Source organism: Tupaia chinensis, unplaced genomic scaffold (genome assembly GCF_000334495.1).
Source record: "Tupaia chinensis unplaced genomic scaffold, TupChi_1.0 Scaffold000002_1, whole genome shotgun sequence".
NCBI classification, from domain to species: Eukaryota; Metazoa; Chordata; class Mammalia; order Scandentia; family Tupaiidae; genus Tupaia; species Tupaia belangeri.
Window position 1 is genome coordinate 404251 of NW_006159428.1, and position 27967 is coordinate 432217.

General features: G+C 38.2%; 1 protein-coding gene across 1 annotated transcript; it reads left to right on the plus strand.

Annotated features, from left to right (window-relative positions):
• Positions 1–310: 310 nt before the first annotated feature.
• GIN1 (gypsy retrotransposon integrase 1) lies at positions 311–27775 on the plus strand. The gene is given in 9 exon segments (XM_006172316.3): positions 311–405; positions 4202–4316; positions 4318–4348; positions 6657–6850; positions 7973–8284; positions 13745–13936; positions 14024–14200; positions 14627–14912; positions 27331–27775. Coding segments are annotated over 9 exon segments (1596 nt in total). The 5' UTR covers positions 311–376; the 3' UTR covers positions 27591–27775.
• Positions 27776–27967: the final 192 nt, after the last annotated feature.

The window sequence follows — 27967 nt, forward strand, 5'->3', positions numbered from 1 at the left end:
GTTTTTTGGGGGAGAGGTTTTTGTTATAGGTGCATGTACGCTCACCAGAAATTCAGAGATAGGAAATGAGAAATCACTCCCCAGGGGGGTTGGCCACGGCACAGTCCCTTCTCTTCCATTCTCCTCTCTGGATCTTGGGCACGCACGTGCACACGCCCCCTGCATGGATTTAAGCCACAGGGTCTGGACTCAAACCACGGTCGACTACGTGGGAGTCCAGCGATATAGCCATTACGCCAACTGCTGGTCCCAAGTTTGCTGTTTTTTAAGTTAATGATTTGTCTCTTGTCAGGAAATACAAGTGATTTATTTATTCACAAATGGGTGTCCACTCTTCCAAATATTATGTTAAACATTGCAAAAATGAAAAATTAATATGAGAGATCTGCAAAAAGTTTATGGAAAGTAAGTATAAATACTATGAGAAAACTGCATGGATTTAAATTTTTTTTGCACCAAAACAAACTCCTTTTTTTTCCTTGAAAATTTTAAAGTCCTCTCATAGGTATTAAAGATAGCTTTTCCCTGTCTATGCTTTACTTTTTCATTTGATGGTACCTTTAAAATCTTACTTGTTATTATAATTTTTTTTTCTTTTATGGATAGTGTCTTTTGTGATTTATTTAAGAAACTTCACTTGTGGGACCAGCAGATGGCTTGATGGTGATGTCAGTGGACTTCATGGAATCAGCCATGGTTTAGTCCTAGACCCAGCAGCTTAAAACTCAGCCTGAAGCATGTGCCTGCATGCCCAAGATCCTAAGAGGAGAATGGAGGAGAAGGCATTGTAGCATGTCCACCCCCGCCCCCGGGGGGTGGGGGCCTAATTTCTCACTTTCTGTCTCTGTCTCTCTCTCTCCAGCAACTATATGCACCCTATAGCAAAAATCTCTCTTAAAATAAAATTTTTAAAAAGTGGACAGAAGTCTGACTCCTTTTTCCTATTTTTCCAAAATCTTTTCCAGAGGCCCAGAGGAAGTCCAGTCCACAAATGTTAACAGACCATTTTGACCCATTGGTAACAGGATTCTTTCTGCATCCTGCCCCTGGCATAGTATTAGAGTATCTTTGTGATGTATAAGCCTCTTGATCACTGTTAAAAGTACATTCTTTTCTGGGGCTTGCAGGTGGCATGGTGGTTAAGGGCACTGTTCTCCCACATGGCCAACCATGGTCTGAGTCCTGGACCTGGCAGCTTGTTTTCTCTCTTTCTTTTCTCTCACTCTGTCCCTCTCTGGTCAAATTAAAAAATAAATAAAGTTAAGTAAAATAATTTTTAAAAAAGAAAAGTACATTAGTACATTCCTTTCTGATCTCAGCAACCTTCCTTTTCCAATCACTACCCTAAAAACCTATAAGCCTCCCCCACACACACACATGTCTTGTTTTTTGGGGCCAGACCAATGAAAACCTTGTCACTGAATTCCAAACTCTTGTCTTGCTCTCAAAATCAAATGAAACAAACCCCTGTACCAGATCACTCCAAGACAAAGGCATGTTTTACCTCCTCTCTGGCCTAGGTCACTCATATTCTGCTTAGAAATAAACTGTATTAATTATTATTTTTACAGAGTTGGATATTTTCCGTCTATAGAAACTTCATTTGTCCCATGTTTTTTGTTTTTTTTTTTTGGAGAGATTTTCACTGTAGAGCGCGTGCGCTCGCCAGACAGACAGAGAGAGACAGAGACAGAAAGCGAGAAATCACCCCCCAGGGGGGATGGTCATGCCGCAATCCCTTCTCCTCCATTCTCCTCTCGGGATCTTGGGCACGCATGCACACGCGCCCGGCGTGAGTTTTAAGCCACCGGGTCCGGGACACGAACCGCGGTCGACCACGTGGGAGTCCAGAGACATAGCCATTACGCTAACTGCTGGTTCCCAATTTGTTCCATGTTTTTGAAGATATTTTCCTATGTTTTCCTCCAGAAACTTTGTTACTTACCTTTTATGTTTACGTTTATGATTTATCTGGATTAATTTTTGAGGACAGTGTGAAGTAGGAGGTTAAAGTTCATTTTTTCCTATATAGCTATCCAATTGTTCCAGCATCATTTATTGAAAAAAAAAAAAAAAACACTTTCCCCCATTGTGTTGATGAATTTGTTGTAAACTATGACTTTTGTGTGGACCTAATTCCGGATTCCCTGTTCAATGCCAGTGACCTATTTGCCCATCCTTATGCCAGTACGACAGTCTTACTTATGTATTGAAATCTGATCCATTCATTTATAAAATGTCTTAAAACTATGATAAGCCATATTTGTTTGATTTGGAACTATAGCCATCTGCTATAAAATGAAAAAAAATTATATACTTAATATTTAATTGAAAGTGAATTAAACTGGGATGAGACTAATTGTTTTATCATACTTTATAGAGATAATTAACCTAGTTTTTAGGTTATGATAAGACTATGTTAGCATTGCAGAATCTTTGCTTTTAAAGTGGCTTGTACTTTATGCTAATCCAAGGTTAAGGGATGTTAGAAGTACACAGTTATTCTTTCTGGAGGTTATAAGTAGATCAGAAAGAGGGTTATTGAGTGTGCAGAGGGCTACATCATAGGGAAAGAGCTCACTGGCTATTTGAGCCACGATTTACAAGCACTGTCTGTTCTGCTTTATTCCACCCTTCACATCTCTGGGGTCGTAGGTAATCGACTCATCCTAAATGCTTTAGCAATCAATAAACATCTGTATTGTTTTCAGAATTTCAAAATCATAAGCATTTGTATCAGTCGAAGTCCTAGCAGGAAACAAAAGATACCCTCTGTTGGAATTAAAAAAAAAAAAATGGACTGAAACTCCTATTCTTAGAAATATGGACTAAGAAACCAACACGGCACCTGAAGACTACCAACAGAAAATGGACAGGGTTGCTGGGTTGCACCCTAATTCCAGGAAGAGGCAGGAAATAAATATCCCGACCATTTTCTCCTGTGAAATTTTGATTTGCCTGTTGGTGCCTCCCATCAGACATTTCCATCCAGAAAACTATAAATTCATCTGTAAAGTTTAGTCTCCTAGGACATAACTAGATAAAAAGGTCACAAATAATTCGGGGTGGTTGGGGATGATGGGAAACAAAATACCAGCACGTAATAGTTGGTTTCAACTATTGTCAAAAATAAAAGGGCTGTTTTTCTTCTTAATTGTTTCCCATATTATTTAACAGTCTAAAATAGAGTTTTGTTTTGTTTTGCCAATATACCCAGGTTTTCATTTATAACATTAACAAAATATCCACAGGGCCCAAAATTACTTGTTTAAGAAAAAGCAATTTTGGAGCCAATCCCTTACCTTAGTAGCTAAGGCGAGCTGGACCCACATGGCCGATCCCAGTTCAAATCACAGCGCCTAACACTTAGAAAACATGCCAGGTGCCTGTGCTTGCCCCAGTCCCAACAGAATAGAAAAATGGAGAAGAAAGGACTGCAGCATGACCAAATATCATAGGAGGTTGCTTTCTTTCCCAGTGGTCTTTATCTCTGTCTCCTTGCCCTCCAGCAATTAAAATAAATAAAAAACAATTTACAGGTATTAATAGTTCAGAAGAGTGTGAGATATGGCTGTTAAATACATGATTTGAATAATGGGAATTTTTTTTTTTTTGGTAGTATGTAATGATCCTGAATATGTACAATGGAACTTCGAAACATTTGGAGGAAAATGGAATTAAAGTACAAGCTTATTTTGGCACAAAAATCTTTTTGAGATCTTTGCATAATATTTTTATAATATGCCTTTCCATTAATTTTTTGAAGACCTTGCATATTTGGAAATAATATAAAACTTTATTTCTCTCCTCATAACGTAACATTTATTTAAATGTCTTGTAACAGAACTATCCTATGTCAGCAACCTTTCAATTGATAGCAATGAGAGAACTTGAAGCAAACCTTTTTGCAGAGTACTACTTTGTTTCCTGTTTTGTCAGTATATGGAAAATTTTCAGCATTTCTTATCTCATGGAAAGAGACAGGATAATTTGTCATGATGTATCTCAAAAATAGCATTCAAATATTTTAGTTTGCATACATCACTCTGTGTTCCTTTCTGTACTGTAATTATCTCCCTCACAGATAATATTCTGGGAATGCTCAATTCCGGTGTAAGCAGAAATGTGACAGAGCCTGAATTGAAATAGCAACTGACATAGCTTATCAGTCCAGTTACATATTTTATTACCCTTTACCTAGGTTCACAATGGTCCGTAGTGGAAAAAATGGTGACCTTCATCTTAAACAGATTGCATATTATAAACGAACTGGCGAATATCATCCAACTACACTGCCAAGTGAGAGAAGTGGCATAAAGAAGAGCAGCAAAAAAATTTGTCTTCAAAGGTACAATTAACATCCCAGATCTTGAGTATGAGTTATAGATTCTTTTCCACGTGTGTTCTGTGTGTAATCCTGAAAAATCTCTGTACTAGTTGGTTGTTGCTAAATCAGGTGAGCCGATGATGACAATCAAAAACAAGATAAAAATTACACTGAAACGAATTGAAGACTGGTAAAAATGAAAAGGGCAGTTAATTATATACAGAAAGTTATACCATGGAAGAAAGCAAAACATTTACCTAGCTTTACTTCTGCTTTTTGCTCTCTGGTGGCTCCCATCCTAACGGTGCCCTTTCAAGCACTGTTGCCACTGTCAGTGGGGAATTGATTTGATGTTTCACATCAAACTGTTGACAGAGTTAACTAGTTTGTTTACCAAAGTGAAAAATGGAAGAAACTAACGTTTTTGTTTTTTTAATACTGACCAAGAGTGTTTCTTTATTTTTTTTTCATATGGTAATTCTATTTTTAATATTTTTAGCAACTGCCATACTGTTTCCCATAGTGGCAGCACCATTTATGTATTACCATCAACAGTGCATAAGCATTCCTATTTCTCCACATTCTTGCCAACACTTGTTGTTTTAGTTTTCCTTTTTTTCTTTTTTTCTTTTTTCTTTTTTTGATTTTTTTATTTACTACCATCATTATCTTGTTTATATTACATTGAATCACATATAACATTACAGCGTATTACATTTCTTTTTCCAGAAGGAATACCATTCATATCAGTCAAAACAGAGACATTGAAATCCCCATTTCATTATCCAATAGCTTTTCATTATTTTTCCCAGTCATCATTATTATTATTCCAATTATTTTTTTAAACAATCACTAAAACTGTTTTTCTGTTATTTCCCTCTAGCTACCAATACACATTCTTGGGATTATATTTATTTTGGGCTCAGATCTTCCTGAATGGATTAATATTTGAAAGGCAGTGAGATATTTATTTTGAAAAATCATTATTTTTCCATTCCGCCCCTCTTCTTTCAAAGGGAAAGATAATTTTGGGATAAGTAAAGCAACAAATAGTCTGTCATCAGGTAACCAAATGAATATTGGTGTTTGCGATTAATGGGAGTTTTGCCTAAAGGTATAGCATTGTGCTTTTCCCCAAACAAGCAAGAATATTCTAATACATAAATGTCTTCTCATGTCTCCCTAACAATAACTGCCATATACTTAAGAACAGGCAGACTCATTACCTCATAGAGGAAAGGGAGAATTCATTCACTCATTTATTTACCTAACAGAAGTTTACTGAGTTCCTGCTGTGTACTGAGCCTTGGAAATATATTGATAAATAAGATAGATGAGGTTTTCAGGGCCAGCAGGTGGCATGGTGGTCGGAGTGCTGGTCCCCTACATGGCTGACCACGGTCTGAGTCCTGGACCCAGTGCCTTGAGACTCCTGCTGGGTGTGCATGTGTGTGCCTGGAATCCCGGGAGAATAGTGGAGAAGGGATTGCAGCATGGCCATCTCCCATAGGGCACGGGGTGATTTCTCACTCTCTCTCTCTCTCTGTCTGTCTCTCTGGTAAGCACACATGCCCTATGGCAAAACCTAAAAAACAAAAGACATTTTTGCTCTCAAGTTGCTTACTTTATAACTTAATTAAGGAACGTTCCATTTGGCATGTGCTTAAGCACATTAGTAGCTTAATGATATATTCTGAAGCTTGAGTAAGCTACCCCATCTGTAGTGAAGAGGTGGTGATTCTCTCTGTCCCCTGGTTGCTCTCCAGCTGCAAATTCTTCTCAGATCTCCCAAGGAAAATAGAAACCATTTTGAGCATTAAAGTTCTTCCTCTTTCTCACTTTATCATCCTTAATTTCTACTCAAATATAGAGAAATCAGAGGTGGTTGCTTATAAAAATGTAGTTATGATGAAGTGCTAGTGTATTTTACAAAATTCTGTTCCCAGAAATTACTTATTTGTATGTAATTCACTTGCTAATTTATGCCATTTTCAGGAGAGTCTTACAAGTGTTTTCTTAGTTTGAGTATTCCCATAGAAAAATAATTTTATACTCCCATGACTGTTACATGCTTTGATGAACAAATAACTGTACTTCTATTGATAGCTACAAAAGTATAACAGCTAGTGTTCCTCTTAGATGTCTAGTAAGTATAACAGCTGAAGGCCTTTCAGATTATATGGTGTTATTACAAATAAATTCTCTGTTTTAAATGGATAAAGATATTGTAAAAATAGGACAATACTCATGGTTTTGATGCTAAGGCTGTGATTACCTTAAAACTAGATATAGTTTTGCAATTCTATCTTTTTGATATTATTTATTCTAGAAAAAAAGCTGTTTTATGTTGGAAAAGACAGAAAACAAAGTCGTTTGGTAATTGTTTCAGAAGAGGAAAAAAAGAAAGTCCTAAGAGAATGCCATGAAAATGATACTGGGGCTCATCATGGCATATCCAGAACCCTCACCCTAGTGGAATCCAATTACTATTGGACTTCTGTGACCAATGATGTCAAACAGTGGGTATGGCTTATGTATTTAGAATACTTTAAACAATATATTTCTAATAGATAATCAATATTCTAATAGATAATCAGTATTTATTATTGTTCCAGGTTTATTCTAGGTATTACCTCTTATTAAGTAACTGTCATTTTGTGTGGTTAGTTTCTATTCATAAGACATTTAAAGGGATTTTATTTCCCTTCCCAATTTCATATTACAAAATTATAATTTGAGGTAAAATGAAGCAGTATTTGAGCTACTGAAAAAATGCCATGTTTAGATGAAAGATTATTTAGAGCCAGATTTTCATTATAGAACTACTTTGTGTAGGCAGAATTTAAATGGGGCCGAAATTCATTTGACTGAATCATTACCTCTTTAATAGCAGTAACACAAGTTTGTCTCTAAAGGAGAGTATGTTCAGTAATCTGATCCAATAATCAGCCCACGATGTACCTCCATTTTTGAGGTAAAAATATCAAACACGGCAGAAACCTAAAAACCAAACAAATGCAAAATCAAATTATGAACATAATGAAGTGTGACTTCTGTAACTTTAAAACTCATTCTGACCTTCACCTTCTAATAGAAAATTCACATAGGAATTCTGAGGTCCTCGGAGTTAGGACACCTGATCCCTACTCTTTCTGAACACCTGAGTATATCCTTTCTCTTCCTGATACACTGTTGGGTATATATCTACAGATATATCATGACTTTGCCAACGACTCAATAGATGCCAAATAGCAGGATTTCCTCAGTCTATGTGAGCTCTTTTTAACAATTGAAATAGTGCATCAAAAAGACTAGCAGTTCAGCCATAAAAATTAAAATAACATTTAACTAAGTATCATTTGTGAGTTTTCATTTCATGGGTCTGTGCTGGTATTCCAAAGACCTTGATATTTGTATTTGCCTTCAGAAACTGCCACACCTTCTTTTACAGACATTCAGTAAAATCTTTGTCAAATCTTCATTATTTGAGAAGAGATTTGATTTTGGGAAATGATCAGAAGTTATTTGCAATGAAATAGCTTTAATTGGAAAAAAAATTTTAATTCAGATTTGTAAAACTGCTTTCTAGTATGTTGACTATATTAACATTTATGTATATTTTCTTTATTGTGTACCTGTTTTTAGGTATATTCTTGTCAGCATTGCCAAGTGGCAAAAAATACAGTCATTCTAGCACCTAAACAGCACCTTCTCAAGGTGGAAAATCCGTGGAGTATAGTTACTGTTGATCTCCTGGGACCTTTTCATACAAGCCACGGAAGTCATGTCTATGCTATAATCATGACAGATTTGTACTTGTTCACAAAATGGGTTGTAATTTTGCCTCTGTGTGATGTTTCAGCATCAGAAATTTCTAAAGCTATTATCAGTATATTTTTCTTATATGGACCTCCCCAGAAAGTAATAATGGACCAAAGAGATGAATTCATTCAACAGGTAAGATAAATAAACTACTTAGGTCCAGAAGAATATCTTATCTTAATATAACACAGTCTCCTTTGTGTTATATTAAGGTAGAGAGAATACTGTGTACCGTAAGAGTCGTTAATCTGGAAATTAGATCAGGATTTTAGTACTTAATTATGATACCAAGTCATTACAAACTTATCTTTGGGTCTCTTCAAACGAAAATGAGGATGTTGGACCAAATAATCTTTGTTTATTTACAGCCTAAAGATTCTGTGATTGGTCAAGGGAGACTTGACTAAACAGAAAAAATGTATCATATTCATGAGTGAGAATATTCATTATTCAAATAATATTAAAATGTATTTTTCCCTTGTTCTGCTATTTTTCCAGATTAAAGTTAATCTCTCTCTCTCTCTCTCTCTCACACACACACACACACACGCACACACACACAATAACCAAGCAGGCAGGCCAGCAGGTGGTGTGGAGGTTAAGGCAGCTGGATCCCATATAGTCGACTCCATAGTTCAAATCCCAGACCAGGCATCTTAAAAATCATGCCAGGCATGTATGCATGCATATCCAAAATTCTTAAAGGGGAATGGAGGAAAAGGGATTGCTGTGTGGTCATCACTTCTGGGAGATGATTTCTTATTTTCCCTCTCTATCTCTCTCAATTTGGTGAGTGTGTGTACCCTATAAAAATTAAAAAGCAGGCAAGAATTTATTTGAAAATTCTGAAAACGAAATAACTACTAGATTTAAGGCATATTTTTAAAATTTTATAATTGACATAGTATTGATAAAAGAAAAATCAGAGGTGTCAAACTTTCTTGGTTCATAGCACCCTTGATGACCCAATTCAAAAGAAATACCTGGGGAACCAGCAGTTAGCGTAATGGCTATGTCGCTGGACTCCCACGTAGTCGACTGCGGTTCGCGTCCCAGACCCGGTGGCTTAGAACTCACGCCGGGCACGTGTGCGTGCGTGCGCAAGATCCCGAGAGGAGAATGGAGGAGAAGGGATTGCAGCGTGACCATCCTCCCTGGGGGGTGATTTCTCACTTTCTGTCTCTATGTCTCTCTCTGTCTGTCTGGCGAGCGCACGCGCCCTATAGTGAAAATCTCTCAAAAAAAAGTACCTGAAGTTATATTAGTAAGTAATTTGGAACTCTCAGGTGTGCCTAATTGTCCCTGGGTTCCATTATTGGTCAGGAGAACTCACTCAGCGTGCAGTCACGTTTATGGCTAAGATTTAGTCATTAGTTATTCAACAAATATAATGCAAAAGCAGCCCAGAGAAAATGTGCATGGGGAGAGTCCAGAGGAAACCAGGTGTAAGTCTCCAAGATCTTCTGTCCCAGTGGAGTCACACGGGACATGTTTAGTTCCCTTAATAATGCAGTGTGACAGCACCTAAGGAATGTTACCTACCAGAGACGCTCATTAGGTATTAATGCCTAGGTTTTAATTTGGAGTTTGTCACATGGGCACCCTCTACCTGGCATGTTACAAAATTTCAGACCCTCTGAAAGAAGGAAGGTGTTTAATTAATCAACCACATTGTTAGCATGAACTGTTTAGGCATGCCGAGCCACCCTTACCAGTTAGGGAGTGATGGGAACCCTTTGCTGGTAACCAAAACCCAAGTTCCTAGACACTTGTCAAGAGCCATCCTTGTATGGTTGTCACTTTCAGCCTGAGGTAATGAAAAGCTCCTGCTCAATTCCTCCGTCTCCAGCCACGGGAAGTCACTGACTATTACAGATGCTGCACTATAGGATGATGGAACTTCTCTCAGCCAGGCTTGCTGAGGAACCTAGTGAAGAACACCTGCCTTGGAGAGGCACTCAGACCAAAAGCTGACTTTACACAGCAAGAAGTAAAACTTCGTCGTGTTAAGCCACACACAAGTCTTGAATGTGTTTTAAATGCAAGCTAATCTTGCCTCCCTTTACTGACACAATCCAGTTTTGGGGAAAACCGTTATATTTTTTAATAAATAAAAGTGATTTTAAAACTCCCATGTTTTAAAAATACTTTTGTTATATTAAAATATATTTATTTCTTTTTTAATCAAAAAGTAAGAAAGAAATGATGCTTTACTAATATTGATAGCATCCCAACTCACCCAACAAGGCAGATGATTGTGTTTTATAGATAACATGTGAACTTATCCTAAGAGAAAAGTGAGAACCCACAGCAAGAAGAAGCAATCTCAGTGATCTCACTTTTTCTTTTCGTAGTTAATTAAATGTAAGGATATTATCTGATTTTCACCTCACTACTCCTCACAGAATGGCTGGGGTAGCTTTAATTTCTTGCAGTGAAATAAGCTAATACTAAAATGCAAACACCTGTCAATCACAAGCATTGGCTAGAGATAATTATTCCATTTAACTTCTGGTATTAGGTGTTAGACATATTAATGCGATGAAAGTAAATGTTAATTATTAATGTGTTCTTTTAAGAATTGGCCATCAAAATTCAAAATTATCAGGAAGATCTGAAATAGTGATTGGTTTCTACCTTTAGTCATGAAGAGCCTTATCTTAGGTGAATAGAGTGTTCCGCGTTACTAGCTATTGGAGAATAAAGCTATTTTGATTAATTCATCAGTTTTTCCAGTAATGCTTAAAGTTGTGATAATCCAGAACTCTTTGAGATTTCACTAAACTTGGGACCAGCAGTTGGCGTGATGGCTATGTCACTAGACTCCCACGTAGTCAACCGTGGTTCGAGTCCAGGATCCCTTGGCTTAAACTCAGGCCGGGCGCGTGTGCGTGCGTGCCCGCCCAAGATCCCGAGAGGAGAAAGGAGAAGGGATTGCGGCGTGGCCATCCCCCCAGGTGGTGATTTCTCGCTTCCTGTCCTATGTCTCTCTCTGTCTTTCTGACGAGCACTCGCACTCTAATTTCACTAAATTTAACAGTAAATGTTTACATGCCTCTTTTGCGATGTTCATTAATAATAAATAAAAAGTCACATATTATTTAAAAAGCTTGTTCTTTTTGCATAATGATAGCAAAATAAAATGTATTATTTTGTCAGCAAATACTGACTGCTAAATCATCAAAATAAACTTAGAAGATACTATACAATGTGGGGGGTATTATACACTTGTATAAAAATGTGAACACTTCTAACCTCGGCTTAGCATATTTGCTAAATTGTTTAAATAAAATACTCAAGTACCTTTCTCTAAACCTCTGCAGGAAAGAGAATAAACATCCTCAATGGGAAAATTAATCTTCAAAAAATGCCTTGTGGAAAATTAAAATTTTAATGACCAATGAACTATCTAGTTGACTGGGCAGGGTAGGGGAGGCTCACCAGGCATGTATATCAAGATAGTATTTCATGAACATATTCACAAGATTATTCCTAGGTAACCTGTTGAAAAAAAAACTATGAAGGGTCATTTAAAAGCACTTATTAGGACCTCAGATTGAAGCTGACCCAAATAACAGCCTCAGGGATTTCTTTCTGTATTTTTTAATAAAAAGAGGCATCCTGCGTGAGTACAGATATGTCAACGAGGAACTGTGTTTAGCTACAACCAGCAGAGAGCACCCTTCCCTTCCCTGGTAAGTACACTCCAGTAGGAGTTCATTTTGTACTCAGATAAGAGAAGGCCAGGCTGTCCGAGGCCAAGGATAGCTCTGAATATTACTGGAAACCTATGTCCCAGCATCTTTGGGGTCTAACTCTCATCTCGTGTTCACATCATGACTGCCCAAGCCCATCACGCAGTATCTACATTCCAGTTAGAAAGACGTAGGGTTGGAGGGGCAATGAGCAAAAACATCTTGTACCACTTGAGTTTGCCCGTCAATTTTCACATACATCTTTTTGGCCAAACCTGTGTCACACCTCTATCCCTGCTTGCAAGGGACCTTGAGAAATATATTGGATTGTCTGAAAAGTCATGTGCCCTTTTTGCATAGAAAAATGAAAAAATACATCATCACTTTTCCAACAACCCAATAGATGAGTTTTTGTTTCTCTTTTATTAGCTTTACCATTTTAGTTATTGTCTCATTCTGAAATATTCTTCTTTCAAAATAAATTTATCAGCCAAATGTCTGCTCAACTAATAACGAGGGGCAACAGTCGGAAGGACAAGGTAGGAAGAATAGGTATGATCCATATAAGAGGCTTACTGTCACCAGTTTTCTGAACTCCCTTGACTTATTTGAGGCCCTGCACATCATATAACAGAAATAGAGCAACTAAGTGTCACCAAGTGCTTACTGCATGCCAAGGACTGTTTTAAGTGCTTTACAAACATTAACTCAGTCCTTGAAAGATTCATGGATGAGATTTTCCTCATTTCACAGGTGAGGAAACTGAGTACAGAGAGTTTCAGTGACTTGGCCAAAATCAAATACCATTTAAATGGATTATGTGACCTACTATTAGAGAGACTTACTCCTGGATTTAAAAATTACTTGAACTTAGAGTCATTGTTAAATTCTATTCATCCGTATCCTTAATGTATGTGTGTATTTGCCAAGGCATTTAATCTTCAGCTTCTTATCCTCTGTTATTTTAATGGCTTTGTGTTTGTTTTTTTATTACCAGAGGGTGCTTGTGCTCTCCAGAGGGCAAGAGAGAGAAATCACCTTTCCAGTAGGGCATGATCATACTGCAATCCTTTTTCCTCCATCCTATCAGGATTGGGGGCATGCAAGCCGCGCACGCGTGCGTGCACACACCCCTGGCATGTATTTCAAGCCACCAGTCCAACCGTGTCTAGCTATATGTCCTCTAGCTCAGCAGACACAGGGCTTACCCACTGCCGTGTGAAGCCAGCCCATTTCTTATCTTTAAAATGGGCTTTACAATACCTGATAAAATTGTCATAAGGTTTAATAACAATACTGTGAGGTATCTAGTGGGTGTTCTAACACATAGTAAGGGTTCAATAAATAGCAACTACTATTTTAAACAAAATTTGTATGTTTTAGTATGGAATGGCTATGGTCAGTATAAAAGGTAAGAGTCACATTTTTTCCAGGTTTTTGCTATAGGGCATATATGCACTTGCCAGAGGGAGAAGTGAGAAGTCACCTCCCTACACAGGATAGCCATGTGACAGTCCTTTCTCCATTCTCTTCCTGAGCTTTTGGGCACACATGCACCTGTACCTGGTGTGATATCCAAGCTGCTAGGTCCAGGATAAACCATGGTTGGCCATGTAGGGCCATGGTCCATCACCTTAGCCATCATACCACCTGCTGGCCCAGAATACAGATTTTTTTTTTTAATTTTTAAAAAAGAATTATTTCCTTTAACTTTATTAATTAATTAATTGATTAATTATTTATATTTGACCAGAGTGACAGAGAAGGAAAGTGAGAAAGCAAGCTGCCAGGTCCAGGACTCGAACCGTGGTCAGCCATGTGGGAAGTCCAGCGACCTTAACCACCATGTCACCTGCTAGCCCCTGATTTTTTTAAAGCAGCTTTTTTTTGTGCTTTTCAGATCAATGTTGAACTGTGTGGATTGTTTGGCACAAAGCAGATTGTGATCCCTCATGCCTCTGGAACTGTTAATCCAACTGAAAGTACACCTACCACAATCAAAACATTTCTCTCCAAACACTGCGCTGACCACCCAAACAACTGGGATGATCACCTGGCAGCTGTTTCATTTGCCTTCAATGTAATTCACTTGGTATGTGCCTTTTTATAATTCTGTACTTCTGAGTTATGAAAGTTTCTTGGCTAACTGTTTTATTTGCTGTTGTTTTCTTTAACATAGGAGCCTTCTAAAAGTACTCCATACTTTCAAATGTTTAATCGAAATCCTTGTATGCCCGATACTTCAGATACTGTTCACGAAGTGGATGGTGATAATACAAGAATGTTTACTAAAATTCTAGATGCAATTAAAGAAGCTGATAAAATAATGGAGAATGACACAACTTCAGTGGGCCAGGTGATTCTACTCAATGAAAAGCTATCGTTTAAAACTGAAGTGGTATTTATTTTTTAAATTTCTGCATGTATATGTGTGTGCTCACGCACATTATATCCTTAAATTGGTATCTTTTATCTGTAGAATTCTGCTTGCATTAAATAGGTATTAGCTATGAAATTCTGAGACAGTAGCAAGAAAACCTTGGAGTTTGGAATCAAGTGCTCCTGGATCCAAGTGTTCAGGTTGTTTCACTTCAGGAAATTACTTAACCTGTAATAATACTGACTTTGAAACGTTTTAAGAATTAAATAGGATCCATGCCTACCTATTAGTGCCATCTCAATAAATGTCTATTTTGTTATATTATCATTATCTGCATGTACCTTCAAGTAATTATGGCTTTCTCGTCTTCTGTTCTGTTTTTTTTTTTTTTTGCATTTGCAGATGGAAAACAATCATTCGAATGAACTAAATAAAAGCAAGATCACCATTAAAAAGAAACCAAAGCAATTAAATCCGTTTCATTTAAAAGTGGGTCATGAAGTTTTAAGACAAAGGAAAAACTGGTGGAAGGATGGTCGTTTCCAGTCCGAATGGGTCGGTCCTTGTGTTATAGACCACATTACAGAAAGTGGATGTGCTGTCCTGCGGGACAACACTGGGGCAAGACTTAAAAGGCCGATCAAAATGTCCCACCTTAAGCCCTATGTAAGAGAATCTAACGAGCAAGGTAAATATGTTACTTCTCTACATTTTTACTTTCTTTAGTGAGAAGCTAAAAATACCAGAAACATTTCTTCCTCCCTTTGTTTAAGTTTTCTTTTTCTTTCTTTTTTTTTATTAAAATCTGTATAGTTTTAGATATCCTAGGTAGTCTGTTTTGGATTGTCAGAAAAGTCATGATGCATTTTTGCATAGAAAAACAGCAAAAAAAAAAATACATCATGACTTTCCTGACAACCCAATAGAATGTCTCTTCTGCAACTGTCAGGCTTATGTGAGATGGTATTTTTATTTCCAGTATGCTTTTCACAGCTCATGTGGAAGATAATGAACCTGTTTTGCTAAAAGAACACTTGCATTTTCACTTTTACAATGCCCTGTTAATCACTTTGTGCCTTATTTTAGCATGAGAAAACAGCAGCTATGATCCTTAATGCCAAAGCAACATACTGTCCAGAATCCAGTTGTGAGATAAATATATTAGGGGACTTGGAAAATATATTTTTTGTTTGTTTGTTTTTCACAGAGAATTTTCATATAGGGTGTATACATTCACCAGAGAAACACAGAGAGAGGCAGAAAGTGAAAAATCACCCCCCAGAGTGGATGGCCATGTCCTAATCCCCTCTTTTACTTTCTCCTCTTGGGATTTTGGCCACATACACACATACACCTGGCATGATTTTCAAGCCACTAGGTCTAGGACTTGAACCATGGTTGGCCATATGGGAAGCCAGCAATATAACTGCTATGCCATATGCTGGTTCCAAAATGTCATGAAGTTTTAATGTTGATTCATAGTTAGGTCGTGGATGGGGACAGGTAATGATGCAAAGTGGGATTTCCTCAGCATGCAATTAGATGCTGTAAGAAGAGGTGTTAGCACTCTAAACAGTCGTACTTGCCCCAGAACATGACTGATCCTGAACCATTAAGATATCCTGATCTCTCTAACACTTTCTTTCATAGACTAGTTAAATGACATTTTTGCCATGGTTTTTTAATTAAGTTCTCCACTTTATCAGGACTTTTATTTTGTTCTTTTTTATCTGCTCCCTGGAGCATCTTTGAGGTAGGTAACTGAAAGGGAGTTAATTGATGCCTTCGCCAACTAGTTATGCATTTTCTAATAAAGAAAGTTAAAGCATTAATAGTATTTGAATATGAGTAACTTTTAATGGAAGATACATTGTGGTATTTTTTCAAATTAAACAGGTTTTATTTAACAGATGTAAGCAAATAAAAAGAAACGACACAAATAACCTATACTGACCCTGTATCTTTTTTAGATAGGAAGCCTTTCAGGGCTTCCAGTCTGGGCCAAAACTCTCATGTTAAAAGTTCTTGGTGCCTTTCCTTCTTGTATCAGACACAGTTGGTGTAGTAAGTGAATTTATCTTGGACTAAGTTTGAAGTCTAAAAACTCACAAGTACTTTAATTCTCTTTATTAGAAGATTAATGCTTTGAGACCAGCAGATAGCGTAATGGTTGTCGCTGGACTCCCACCTAGTTGACTGCGGTTCTACTCCCCGACGTGGTGGCTTCAAACATGCTGGGTGCCTTTGTGTGCATGCCCAAGATCTCAAGAGGAGAATGGAGGAGAAGGGATTGTGGTCTGGCCATCCCCCCTGGGGGGTGATTTCTTGCTTTCTGTCTCTGTCTCTGTCTTTCTGGCGAGTGCACAAGCCCTATAGCAAAAACCTCCAATTAACCTATAATAATACTGACTTTGAAACGTTTTAAGAATTAAATAGGATCCATGCCTACCTATTAGTGCCATCTCAATAAATGTCTATTTTGTTATATTATCATTATCTGCATGTACCTTCAAGTAATTATGGCTTTCTCGTCTTCTGTTCTGTTTTTTTTTTTTTTTTGCATTTGCAGATGGAAAACAATCATTCGAATGAACTAAATAAAAGCAAGATCACCATTAAAAAGAAACCAAAGCAATTAAATCCGTTTCATTTAAAAGTGGGTCATGAAGTTTTAAGACAAAGGAAAAACTGGTGGAAGGATGGTCGTTTCCAGTCCGAATGGGTCGGTCCTTGTGTTATAGACCACATTACAGAAAGTGGATGTGCTGTCCTGCGGGACAACACTGGGGCAAGACTTAAAAGGCCGATCAAAATGTCCCACCTTAAGCCCTATGTAAGAGAATCTAACGAGCAAGGTAAATATGTTACTTCTCTACATTTTTACTTTCTTTAGTGAGAAGCTAAAAATACCAGAAACATTTCTTCCTCCCTTTGTTTAAGTTTTCTTTTTCTTTCTTTTTTTTTAATAAAATCTGTATAGTTTTAGATATCCTAGGTAGTCTGTTTTGGATTGTCAGAAAAGTCATGATGCATTTTTGCATAGAAAAACAGCAAAAAAAAAAATACATCATGACTTTCCTGACAACCCAATAGAATGTCTCTTCTGCAACTGTCAGGCTTATGTGAGATGGTATTTTTATTTCCAGTATGCTTTTCACAGCTCATGTGGAAGATAATGAACCTGTTTTGCTAAAAGAACACTTGCATTTTCACTTTTACAATGCCCTGTTAATCACTTTGTGCCTTATTTTAGCATGAGAAAACAGCAGCTATGATCCTTAATGCCAAAGCAACATACTGTCCAGAATCCAGTTGTGAGATAAATATATTAGGGGACTTGGAAAATATATTTTTTGTTTGTTTGTTTTTCACAGAGAATTTTCATATAGGGTGTATACATTCACCAGAGAAACACAGAGAGAGGCAGAAAGTGAAAAATCACCCCCCAGAGTGGATGGCCATGTCCTAATCCCTTCTTTTACTTTCTCCTCTCGGGATTTTGGCCACATACACACATACACCTGGCATGATTTTCAAGCCACTAGGTCTAGGACTTGAACCATGGTTGGCCATATGGGAAGCCAGCAATATAACTGCTATGCCATATGCTGGTTCCAAAATGTCATGAAGTTTTAATGTTGATTCATAGTTAGGTCGTGGATGGGGACAGGTAATGATGCAAAGTGGGATTTCCTCAGCATGCAATTAGATGCTGTAAGAAGAGGTGTTAGCACTCTAAACAGTCGTACTTGCCCCAGAACATGACTGATCCTGAACCATTAAGATATCCTGATCTCTCTAACACTTTCTTTCATAGACTAGTTAAATGACATTTTTGCCATGGTTTTTTAATTAAGTTCTCCACTTTATCAGGACTTTTATTTTGTTCTTTTTTATCTGCTCCCTGGAGCATCTTTGAGGTAGGTAACTGAAAGGGAGTTAATTGATGCCTTCACCAACTAGTTATGCATTTTCTAATAAAGAAAGTTAAAGCATTAATAGTATTTCAATATGAGTAACTTTTAATGGAAGATACATTGTGGTATTTTTTCAAATTAAACAGGTTTTATTTAACAGATGTAAGCAAATAAAAAGAAACGACACAAATAACCTATACTGACCCTGTATCTTTTTTAGATAGGAAGCCTTTCAGGGCTTCCAGTCTGGGCCAAAACTCTCATGTTAAAAGTTCTTGGTGCCTTTCCTTCTTGTATCAGACACAGTTGGTGTAGTAAGTGAATTTATCTTGGACTAAGTTTGAAGTCTAAAAACTCACAAGTACTTTAATTCTCTTTATTAGAAGATTAATGCTTTGAGACCAGCAGATAGCGTAATGGTTGTCGCTGGACTCCCACCTAGTTGACTGCGGTTCTACTCCCCGACGTGGTGGCTTCAAACATGCTGGGTGCCTTTGTGTGCATGCCCAAGATCTCAAGAGGAGAATGGAGGAGAAGGGATTGTGGTCTGGCCATCCCCCCTGGGGGGTGATTTCTTGCTTTCTGTCTCTGTCTCTGTCTTTCTGGCGAGTACACAAGCCCTATAGCAAAAACCTCCAAAAAAAAAAAAAAAAAGGAACTTGAAATTGCTGGGCAGATTTGCTTTAGCTTTTCTAGTTAATCAGGAAGTGCTGATCTGGCCATCCTAAATCTGGCTCTTGATTTGGTCCTTTTGTTGTGTTTCTCTCAATTGCAGAAATTTAAAATTCATGTGATGACTGCCATCGTTTCCTCAGCATCATTTAGTCTCCTGAAAATCTTCACTTCTTAAGCTGATTTTTAGAGTCCTTGAGCTGAATTTAAAGCAAATAAAATGTCTTTGAAGAATCCTATAACTTTTTTAATTGACATAAATATGTACAAGCTATATCCAGATATCTGTCTGTCTACACTTGTCATTGCTGCTCTTTATCAGTTTTGAGACAGGAATTAGACCTAATAAGTAGGTAAATAGGACAGGGACTCCTTAGGAAGAGTCACTATTCTAGGAAATGGACACTCACATAATATATATTAAGATAGAGCCAGCTTATTAAAACAGACTCACTCTGGTCAAGCTTTTTTTTTTTTTTTTTTTTTTTGGAAAGGTTTTTGTTATAGGGTGCATGCGCTCACCCAAAAGACAGAGACAGAAAGCGAAAAATCACCCCCCAGGGGGGATGGCCACACCACAATCCCCTCTCCTCTCACAATCTTGGACACGCACGCACACACGCCCGGCGTGAGTTTAAGCCACTGGGTCCGGGACTCGAACCGCGGTTAGCTACATGAGAGTTCAGTGACATAGACATCATGCTAACTGCTGGTCCCTCTGGCCAAGCTTTTGAGAAGGGCTGTTCACTGATCTCACTAGAGATCAAGTATTAGCTCACTGTTTGCCCACAGGAGAGTTTCTCACAACGAGAGCTGTTTTACAGCTTCCTTAATGAATCACAGCCCATCAGGAAATGCAACTAGACCCATTTTGAAGATTCCTTTCTCTCACCCTTCCCACCTGGCTCTTGGCACCAGGAAGGTTGTTATTGTCCTTCTGCTGTCCCAAATAGACAAGCAGAGATTTGCCACTGTCATGGGACGCTAAGTCAACATCCGGGCAGTGCATCCAGATGTGGATGCTCATTCTTTCAGAGACCACCCTGGGCATGTGTGATACAATAATTGAATTTCTAACCTGAGAGAGATTTGCACAGGAAAAAGCCCAGGAAACCAAACAAAGAAGCCAGAAACTATGACAACCTTCCCCTGCTAATTAATCATTACCAACCTCCAGGATAAAAGTAACACCTAGGAACCAGCAGTTGGCATAATGGCTTTGTCACTGGACTCCCATGTAGTCAACCCGGATTCAGATCCCGGACCCAGTGGCATAAGTTCATGCTGGGCACGTGTGCTGGCGTGCCCAAGATCCCAAGAGGAGAATGGTGGAGAAGGGATTGCAGCGTGGCCATCCCCCATGGGGGGTGATTTCTCACTTTCTGTCTCTCTGTCTCTGTCTTTCTGGCTAGTGCATGTGCCCTATAGCAAAAACTTCTCTAAATAAATAAATAAATAAATAAATAAAGTAACACCTAACCTCATACCCAGTGTAATTAATTGTCCCTCTCAGGCAGCTACCCACCCTCATGCTTTTCTAGCATGGGGGTATATTTCCTTCCTATAAGAAATCTTTACTTTTATACTAAAACTTCTCTTTTTCTTCTTTACATGTGTTTGTGGTTTTTCATTCTCTGTTTTAGGACAGGTCTCTTAAAGATCTGGACCTAAAGAACCTGGGGTTTTACACCTTGCAGCTCAACTCCCCCTCCTACAGCAGCATGTCCTGCAAGTAACTCATCCTGCAAGCTCCTTTTGAGCACCACTAAGTTTGTCAGTGAGCTGGCTTTTCTCTTCAGTATTATAGCCAGGCCTCTGCCAGCTGCTTCTCTCTTCTCACATAAACTCAGCTTCTCAGAGACTGAATAAGCCTAAGTGAAAACAAGAAGTCCAAACAGCCCCTCCAGTATAGATTTAAAAATCCCTCACCTTAGCTTTTTGGGTTTTTTTATTTTTGAAAGGTTTTTGCTATAGGGTGCGTGCGCTCGCCAGACAGAGAGACAGAAAGCGAGAAATCACCCCCTAGGGGGGATGGCCATACCGCAGTCCCTTCTCCTCCATTCTCCTCTCGAGATCTTGGGCACACACGCACATGCACCTGGCGTGAGTTTAAAGCCACTGGGTCCGGGACACGAACCGTGGTCAGCTACATTGGAGTCCAACAACATAGCCATTACGCTAACTGCTGGTCCCCCTCGCCTCAGCTTTTCATTGGCAACCCATTTTCTGGAACATACTCCCTGCCTGGGAGCTCTGATCTTTCTTCCCTCCCTCTCCTAATAAACTCTTCACTTTACTATTCCTTCTATGTCCATGTCTCTACTTCAGAAGTGTGAGGTCCAGAATTGGGTTAGCTGCTCTTCCTGCACTGGGTGTTGGGCCTGCGCATCCCAACACCCTGCATCCTAATTCGCCACATCAGTTTCATAGCTCCGCTGATGACTCATTGGTGAAAGCAGATGTACTTCTGTTGCCAGCTTCTTACCCATTCTTATCCAGAACATAAGGTAGACAGGAAATATTATTAGGTCTAAAATAGTTGTCATTGCTATTTTAAGGAGATCTCTTAATTATATACTCTTTAATCAAAAGGCATTCAATCTCTGTTGATAGTATTTGCTATTACAGTGGCGATGAAATACTGTGAAATTATAGTTACTAGTTGTTATTTTGTCACAAGAAGAGACATGCTAGTGTGGCAATACATTCTAATAGTTTGAGGATCGATCGAGCTGTATAGCATTAATCACCTGTCTTCAGAATAAGAAGATTAAGGGCAGTTGGCGTAATGGCTATGTCGCTGGACTCCCATGTAGTCAACCGTGGTTCGAGTCCTGGACCCGGTGGCTTAAACTCATGGCAGGTGCGTGTGCGTGCGTGCGTGCGTGCCCAAGATCCCGAGAGGAGGATGTAGGAGAAGGGATAAGGGATTGCAGCATGGCCATACCCCCTCAGTGGTGATTTCTCACTTTCTGTTTCCCTGTCTCTTTCTGGCGAGTGCACATGCCCTATAGTCAAAAAAAAAAAAAAAAGAAAGAAAGAAAGAAAACCTCTCCCCCCCCAAAAAGAAAAGAATAAGAAAATTAAATATTCTGAAACCTTGTGTTTTTAATTCTGTTCAGAAGAAATAAATTAATCCAAATCATTCAGATTCTTTTAAGACTTTGATTTTATTCTTTTTTTCTTTAAGGAAATTAGAAAATCAATTTTTAATGCCCTTGTTTTACTCCTTAAACTACATTGTAAAAAAAAAGTCAAACTGCTTATAACTCCTCCCTGCAACATTTTGAAATAACTATTTTAAAGAAACTAAAGACTCAATTTCACAATCTGGTCAAATCTGAAATGATACTTGTATCAAACAGATGTCATATTCATAGCTGAATGAATAGAATGAGAAAACAAATTACTTAGTAAAGCTCATTGTGTCATGTAACTGAATAGAAGAGTCCTTTAACGTGGTATGTTTGTTTACATCTCTGTTTTGAAGACAAAAACTTTATCTTGTTCTTTTCTGCATCCCTAACTGTTGTCCAGTACTGGTTGAACATGTCCAATCCACAAATCTGAAATCCCAAATACTCCAAAATCTGAAACTTGTTGTATGCCTTCATGACACCAGAAGTGGAAGACTCCACACCTAACCGAATGTGACAGGTCAAAGTCGGAACATTGCCAGTGCACAGGACCAGCAGAGCGATTCCCATGTGGCTGAGTTCAGTTTGAGTCCCAGACCTGGTGGCTTCAGAATCACACCGGGTACCTGTGCATGTATGTCCCACATCCCAGGAGGAGAATAGAGAAGAAATTGTGGCATGGCCGTCCCCCCAGGGGATGATTTCTTACTTTCTCTCTGTTCTCCAGCAAGCACACATACCCTGTAGCAAAAATGTCACTCAAAAAAAAAAAAAATTTTTTTTTTGCAGTACAAAATTATCTCAGGGCACGTGTGTACAGTATATATGAAACATAAATGAATTTGTGTTGAGATTTGGGTCTCATCCCCAAGATAGTTCATTATATATGTCTAATATTCTAAAATTTTAAAAATTCCAAAATCCAAAAACTACTGGTCCTAGCATTTCAGATAAGGGATTCTCAACCTGTAGATATATACTAAGGCAGAAACAATGCAGTATGTCATTTTAAATTAGTGGACATATTTAAAAAGTACAAATAGATTAAAGTAATTTTAATAATATTTTATGTACCTCAGTATGTCCAGAGTAGTTTTTGTGCAGCATATATGTAAAGTCCCGAGAGTCTCTTTTCTGATAATTACTGAAATTAAAGAGCATTCCCGTTGGCTTCAGTGGATATGGACCACAGTAGGAGTTGAAACGTATTTGACCTTTGTGAATGAATGAGGATTTGTTTTTTTCTATACAACCAGTTCTTTTGTATCTTCACAATAGTTTTTCATGTGATTAGAGTGATTTGTGTAGAATTTGCTAAGTATAATGTAATCCTCATTCTTCACAGTTTTATTACAGTAAGGTATTTTGAAAGTTATTTAAATTGTTTATTGTAAATAGCAAGTACACTTGTGTGTGGGTGTGCATGTATGTATGTGTGTGTGTATTACTTATATTAGTTACATGTTAGAGGCTCTCCTTTGGGAAAGCCTGTTTCTTTCCAAGTCCCGTGTATCTAAGAAGTGCTTAATCTGAAGGTCTCTCTAATGCATTTCCAGCAAATCAAAGTGGTAACTTCTAAGAGCTTTATAACGAGGCATATTTTTTTCCTATTAACATATGTTTACTGGACATAGTTCTCTCAAAGAAGCCTACTTCATCTAAATGGAAGAAAATTTTCAGAAAAAAAATGTGTTCCATGGGACCAGCAGAGGACATAATGGTTATATCACTGGACTCCTATGTAGTTGACCATGGTTCAAGTCGCAGACCCTGCAACTTAAAACCCAACCTTGGGCGCATGTACATGTGTGCCCAAGATACCGAGAAAAGAAGGGATTGTGGCATGGCCATCCCCTTTCTGTCGCTGTCTCTTGTCTCTCTCTGGCTGGCTGGCAAGTACATGTGTCCAGTAGCAAAAATCTCTCTTTAAAAGCAAAAGGTGTTGGGACCAGCATTTAGCATAATGGCTATGTCGCTGGACTCCCATGTAGTCAACTGTGGTTTGAGGCCCGGACCCGGTGGCTTAAACTCACGCCGAGCGTGTGTGTGTGTGTGCCCAAGATCCCGAGAGGAGAATGGAGGAGAAGGGATTGCGGCATGGCCATCTCCCCTCGGGGGTGATTTCTCGCTTTCTGTCTCTGTCTCTCTCTGTCTTTCTGGAGAGTGCATGCGCCCGATAGCAAAAAACCTCTCCGGAAAAAAAAAAATAAATAAGTGTTCCATTAAAGATCTTTAAAAGTATCTTTGGAAAGTCCTTACTGCTACAGTATCTGATCATTTTGCAGCAATATATAGACCTTGAAGCTATGGAGATCTCCATGGTTTATTAGAAAGCTTCATCAGCACAACTTTTATAGTAGCTAAGCTCAAGTTCTCTTATAAACTTTTACCTGCCTTCTCTAATATCAGTAGGCTAATGGTAAACTTTTTTTTAATAGCCAGAAGGCATGCACACTCACCAGACAGAAAAGCTGAAATAGAAAAGGAGAAACCAACCCCTCAATAGGGCATGGTCACACTGCAAACCTCTTCTCCATTTGTCTGTCCTGTCGAGATTTGGGGCACGTATACACATGTGGAGTGTTTTTCTTTCTTTTTTTTTTTCTAGATTTTGCCATAGAGTATGTGTGCTCTCCAGAGAGGGACAGGGAGAGTGAGAAATCACTCCCCAGGGTGGATAACCATGCTGTAGTCCCTTCTCCATTCTCTTCTCAGGATTTTGGTCATGCACACACAGATGCCTGGAATAATTTTCAAGCTGCCAGATTTGGGACTTGAACCATGCTCAGCCATGTTTTAGTCCAGTGCTTTAACTACCACACCACCTGCTGACACACCCAGAGTGCTTTTCAAGCTGCTGGGGCCAAAACCAAACTGCAGTCTACCATGTAGGATCCTCTCATTTAACCACTCAGCTATAGGGCTGGCCACAGATAGCAGATTTTCATTTTTTACCTTTAGCAACATACTCCGAAAGTGTTTTAATAGCTTTCATTATTTTTCTTCCCTCTTGCTGCTATTGGACATAATACTACTCATCCTGCAAAATTTTGTTTTATCTTTCAGAACTACTTCTCTGGTCCAACAATTCATCCCATACTTTCATACAAAGATCACTTTCTTACCATCTTTAATTATCTATACTTTTATCCTATCATAGATAACTATATCTTCTTTTTTTTTTTTTTTGAGAGATTTTTTCGCTATAGGGCGCGTGCGCTCGCCAGACAGACAGAGAGAGACATAGAGACAGAAAGCGAGAAATCACCCCCCAGGGGGGATGGTCATGCCGCAATCCCTTCTCCTCCATTCTCCTCTCGGGATCATGGGCACGCACGCACATGCGCCCGGCGTGAGTTTTAAGCCACCGGGTCCGGGACGCGAACCGCGGTCGACTACGTGGGAGTCCAGCGACATAGCCATTACGCCAACTGCTGGTTCCCAGATAACTATATCTTCTTAACATCACTTTCTATCTAGTCATTGCTTTCACATTAATAAGAATTGGTGAGATTAAACTTGAGAAACCCTTTAAAACTAAAGTGCCGAACATGCTTTACCTAATGAAGAATTAATGGACAAAACTATATAGCGATGTGTACCTAATGCCATTACACCATATGTTGGAAGACAGTTTAGTTTTGTGTGATTTTTTTGAAGTTTGTAAATTGGAAGTTCCTTAATGTATGCTCAATGAGCTTTTCATGTATTATTACAAAGATGGTTCAGGATATAGTAGCAAAAGTATCAGCTCAGAGAAACTTTCATTGATCTCTAACTTAAATTAGCCATTGATCTTCCTTTAGTTAATTATTGAACTTAAAGTTTGAAGATTCTCTCTTTTTTTTTTTTTTTTTTTTGAGAGGTCTTTGCTATAGGGCATGCGCACTCGCCAGAAAGACAGAGAGAGACAGAAAGCGAGAAATCACCCCCCAGGGGGGATGGCCACACCGCAATCCCTTCTCCTCCATTCTCCTCTCAGGATTTTGGGCACGCACGCACACATGCCCAGTGTGAGTTTTTAAACCACCAGGTCTGGGACTCGAACTGTGGACAACTACATGGGAGTCCAGCTACATAGCCATTACACTAACTGCTGGTCCCAAGTTTGAAGACTCTTTTAAACTATTAAAATCTTTGAGAAAGATCTTAATGTTTTGAGGAAAAGTCCTAAAGAGAAAGGCAGGGGTCCAGGAAGTGAATGCTGTGGTAGAAGAGTTTCTTATTGTAATGAATTAAAATATCAGAGAGAGAAGAATGTTTTTATATAAATTAACCTTTGTAGAAAAAGGTAATGCTGCTACTTTGTCATCTTTTTAACATCATTTTAAGAATTTTTCCCTAATGGTGGTGATAAATTAGCTCAAAATAGAATAAAATGCTGACAAGGAAGATTTCATATTATTGCAATTCAGTATTATCCAAATATGGATTCTATAATGATTGGAGAATTATCTGAATCTATAAATCTAAGGATTTAACAATTCCATTTGTTAAAATATTTTTCATGCCAGCAACTAGTATGGTGGTTAAGGCACTGGATTCCCACATGGCTGACAGTGGTTCAAGTCCCAGACCTGATGGCTTGAAAATCAGGCTGGGCAAATGTTCATGCATGCCCAAAATTCTAAGAGGAGAGGGGAGTGCAGTGCGATCATCCCCCTAAGGGGTGATTTCTCACTTTCCCTCTCTTCCTCTCTCTGGTGAGCATATATGCCCTATGGCATAAACCTTACAAAAAAGAAAAAAATAAAAACAACTTTTATGACCCCACTGATTAACCCAAAAATACTTTACCAGAAACATATGAAGGATATCATTATAAGAAATACACTTTGGGGTGAGCCTTTGTGGCTCAGTCAGTAGCATTTTGAATTATAATGCTAGAAGCCATATGGCCAACCACAGTCTAGATCCCTGGGTCTAACAGCACACTGGGCATGTTTGCCTAATGATCTGGAAGACTGGGAATAGGGATTCCAACGTGATGAGACCCTGTTAAGGGTTGTGCATGCTGTCATGGCTTATCCCATTGCTCTCGCTCATGCACGTGTCATGAATAAAACTTTATTATGATGTTTTTAATCTGCACCATTCTTATTCTTTCTACCCTCTGACCCCATGTCTACCAAAACAGATCAAGGGAATAGGAAGAACTGGCTGTCTTAAAACACTTCATCTTTCTTACATTCTGTTAAATTTATACATCTTTTATTCATTCTTTGTCATGCATTTATTGAGATAGAGAACTCACCAAAAGTCAATCTTGATAGTTTGTTTTTTGTATTTGGGATTTGGTTCCTCATTTAACATGGTTTAATTTTAAAATGATGTTTAATTCTAATTCTAAAAGGTGAACTTATGATGTGTCTTCTTTCAGATAGTCTTTACCTCTTACAAGGTGCAGTAGTGGCAGATCATGACTACCTTGGATTGCCTGAAATTCCAGTTGGTGCCTACCAAACAAATATTCTGGTAGAAGATGCAGCTATTGGTGGAGTCGATCATGAATTACTGGCATCAAGCAAGGATCGTGAACTATTAGAATATAGAAATGCCAAAATCTCTCCACTGATAGAAGATCACACTACTCTTGAAAAACAGACTCAGTCTGCTGGACTCATCAAACCAAGTTCTTGAGTATTTAAGTTAGTAAATACCAAAACTCATTTAAAATGTTTCTTTAGAATGTAGAAAACCCTTGAATCTTGATATCCTATCAGTTAAAAAAGATTGTATAGAAGAAGTGTCTTGATACAATCTTAAAGACTAAACCCTTAAAGTTTATTTTATAATTATTTATTTAACGTTATGCTGCATTTGGATATCAGTATGTGTGTGTGTATGTGTATATATGTGTGTATGTGTATATATTGTGTGTATATATATTATATATATATACATATATATATGAAAGAAAATTCTGTATAATGTACAGAATACATTTTTCTTCCAACTCAAAACTTTCAATTATTTGTCTGGTATGAATACCACACTTTTAGTTTTAATTTTCTGAA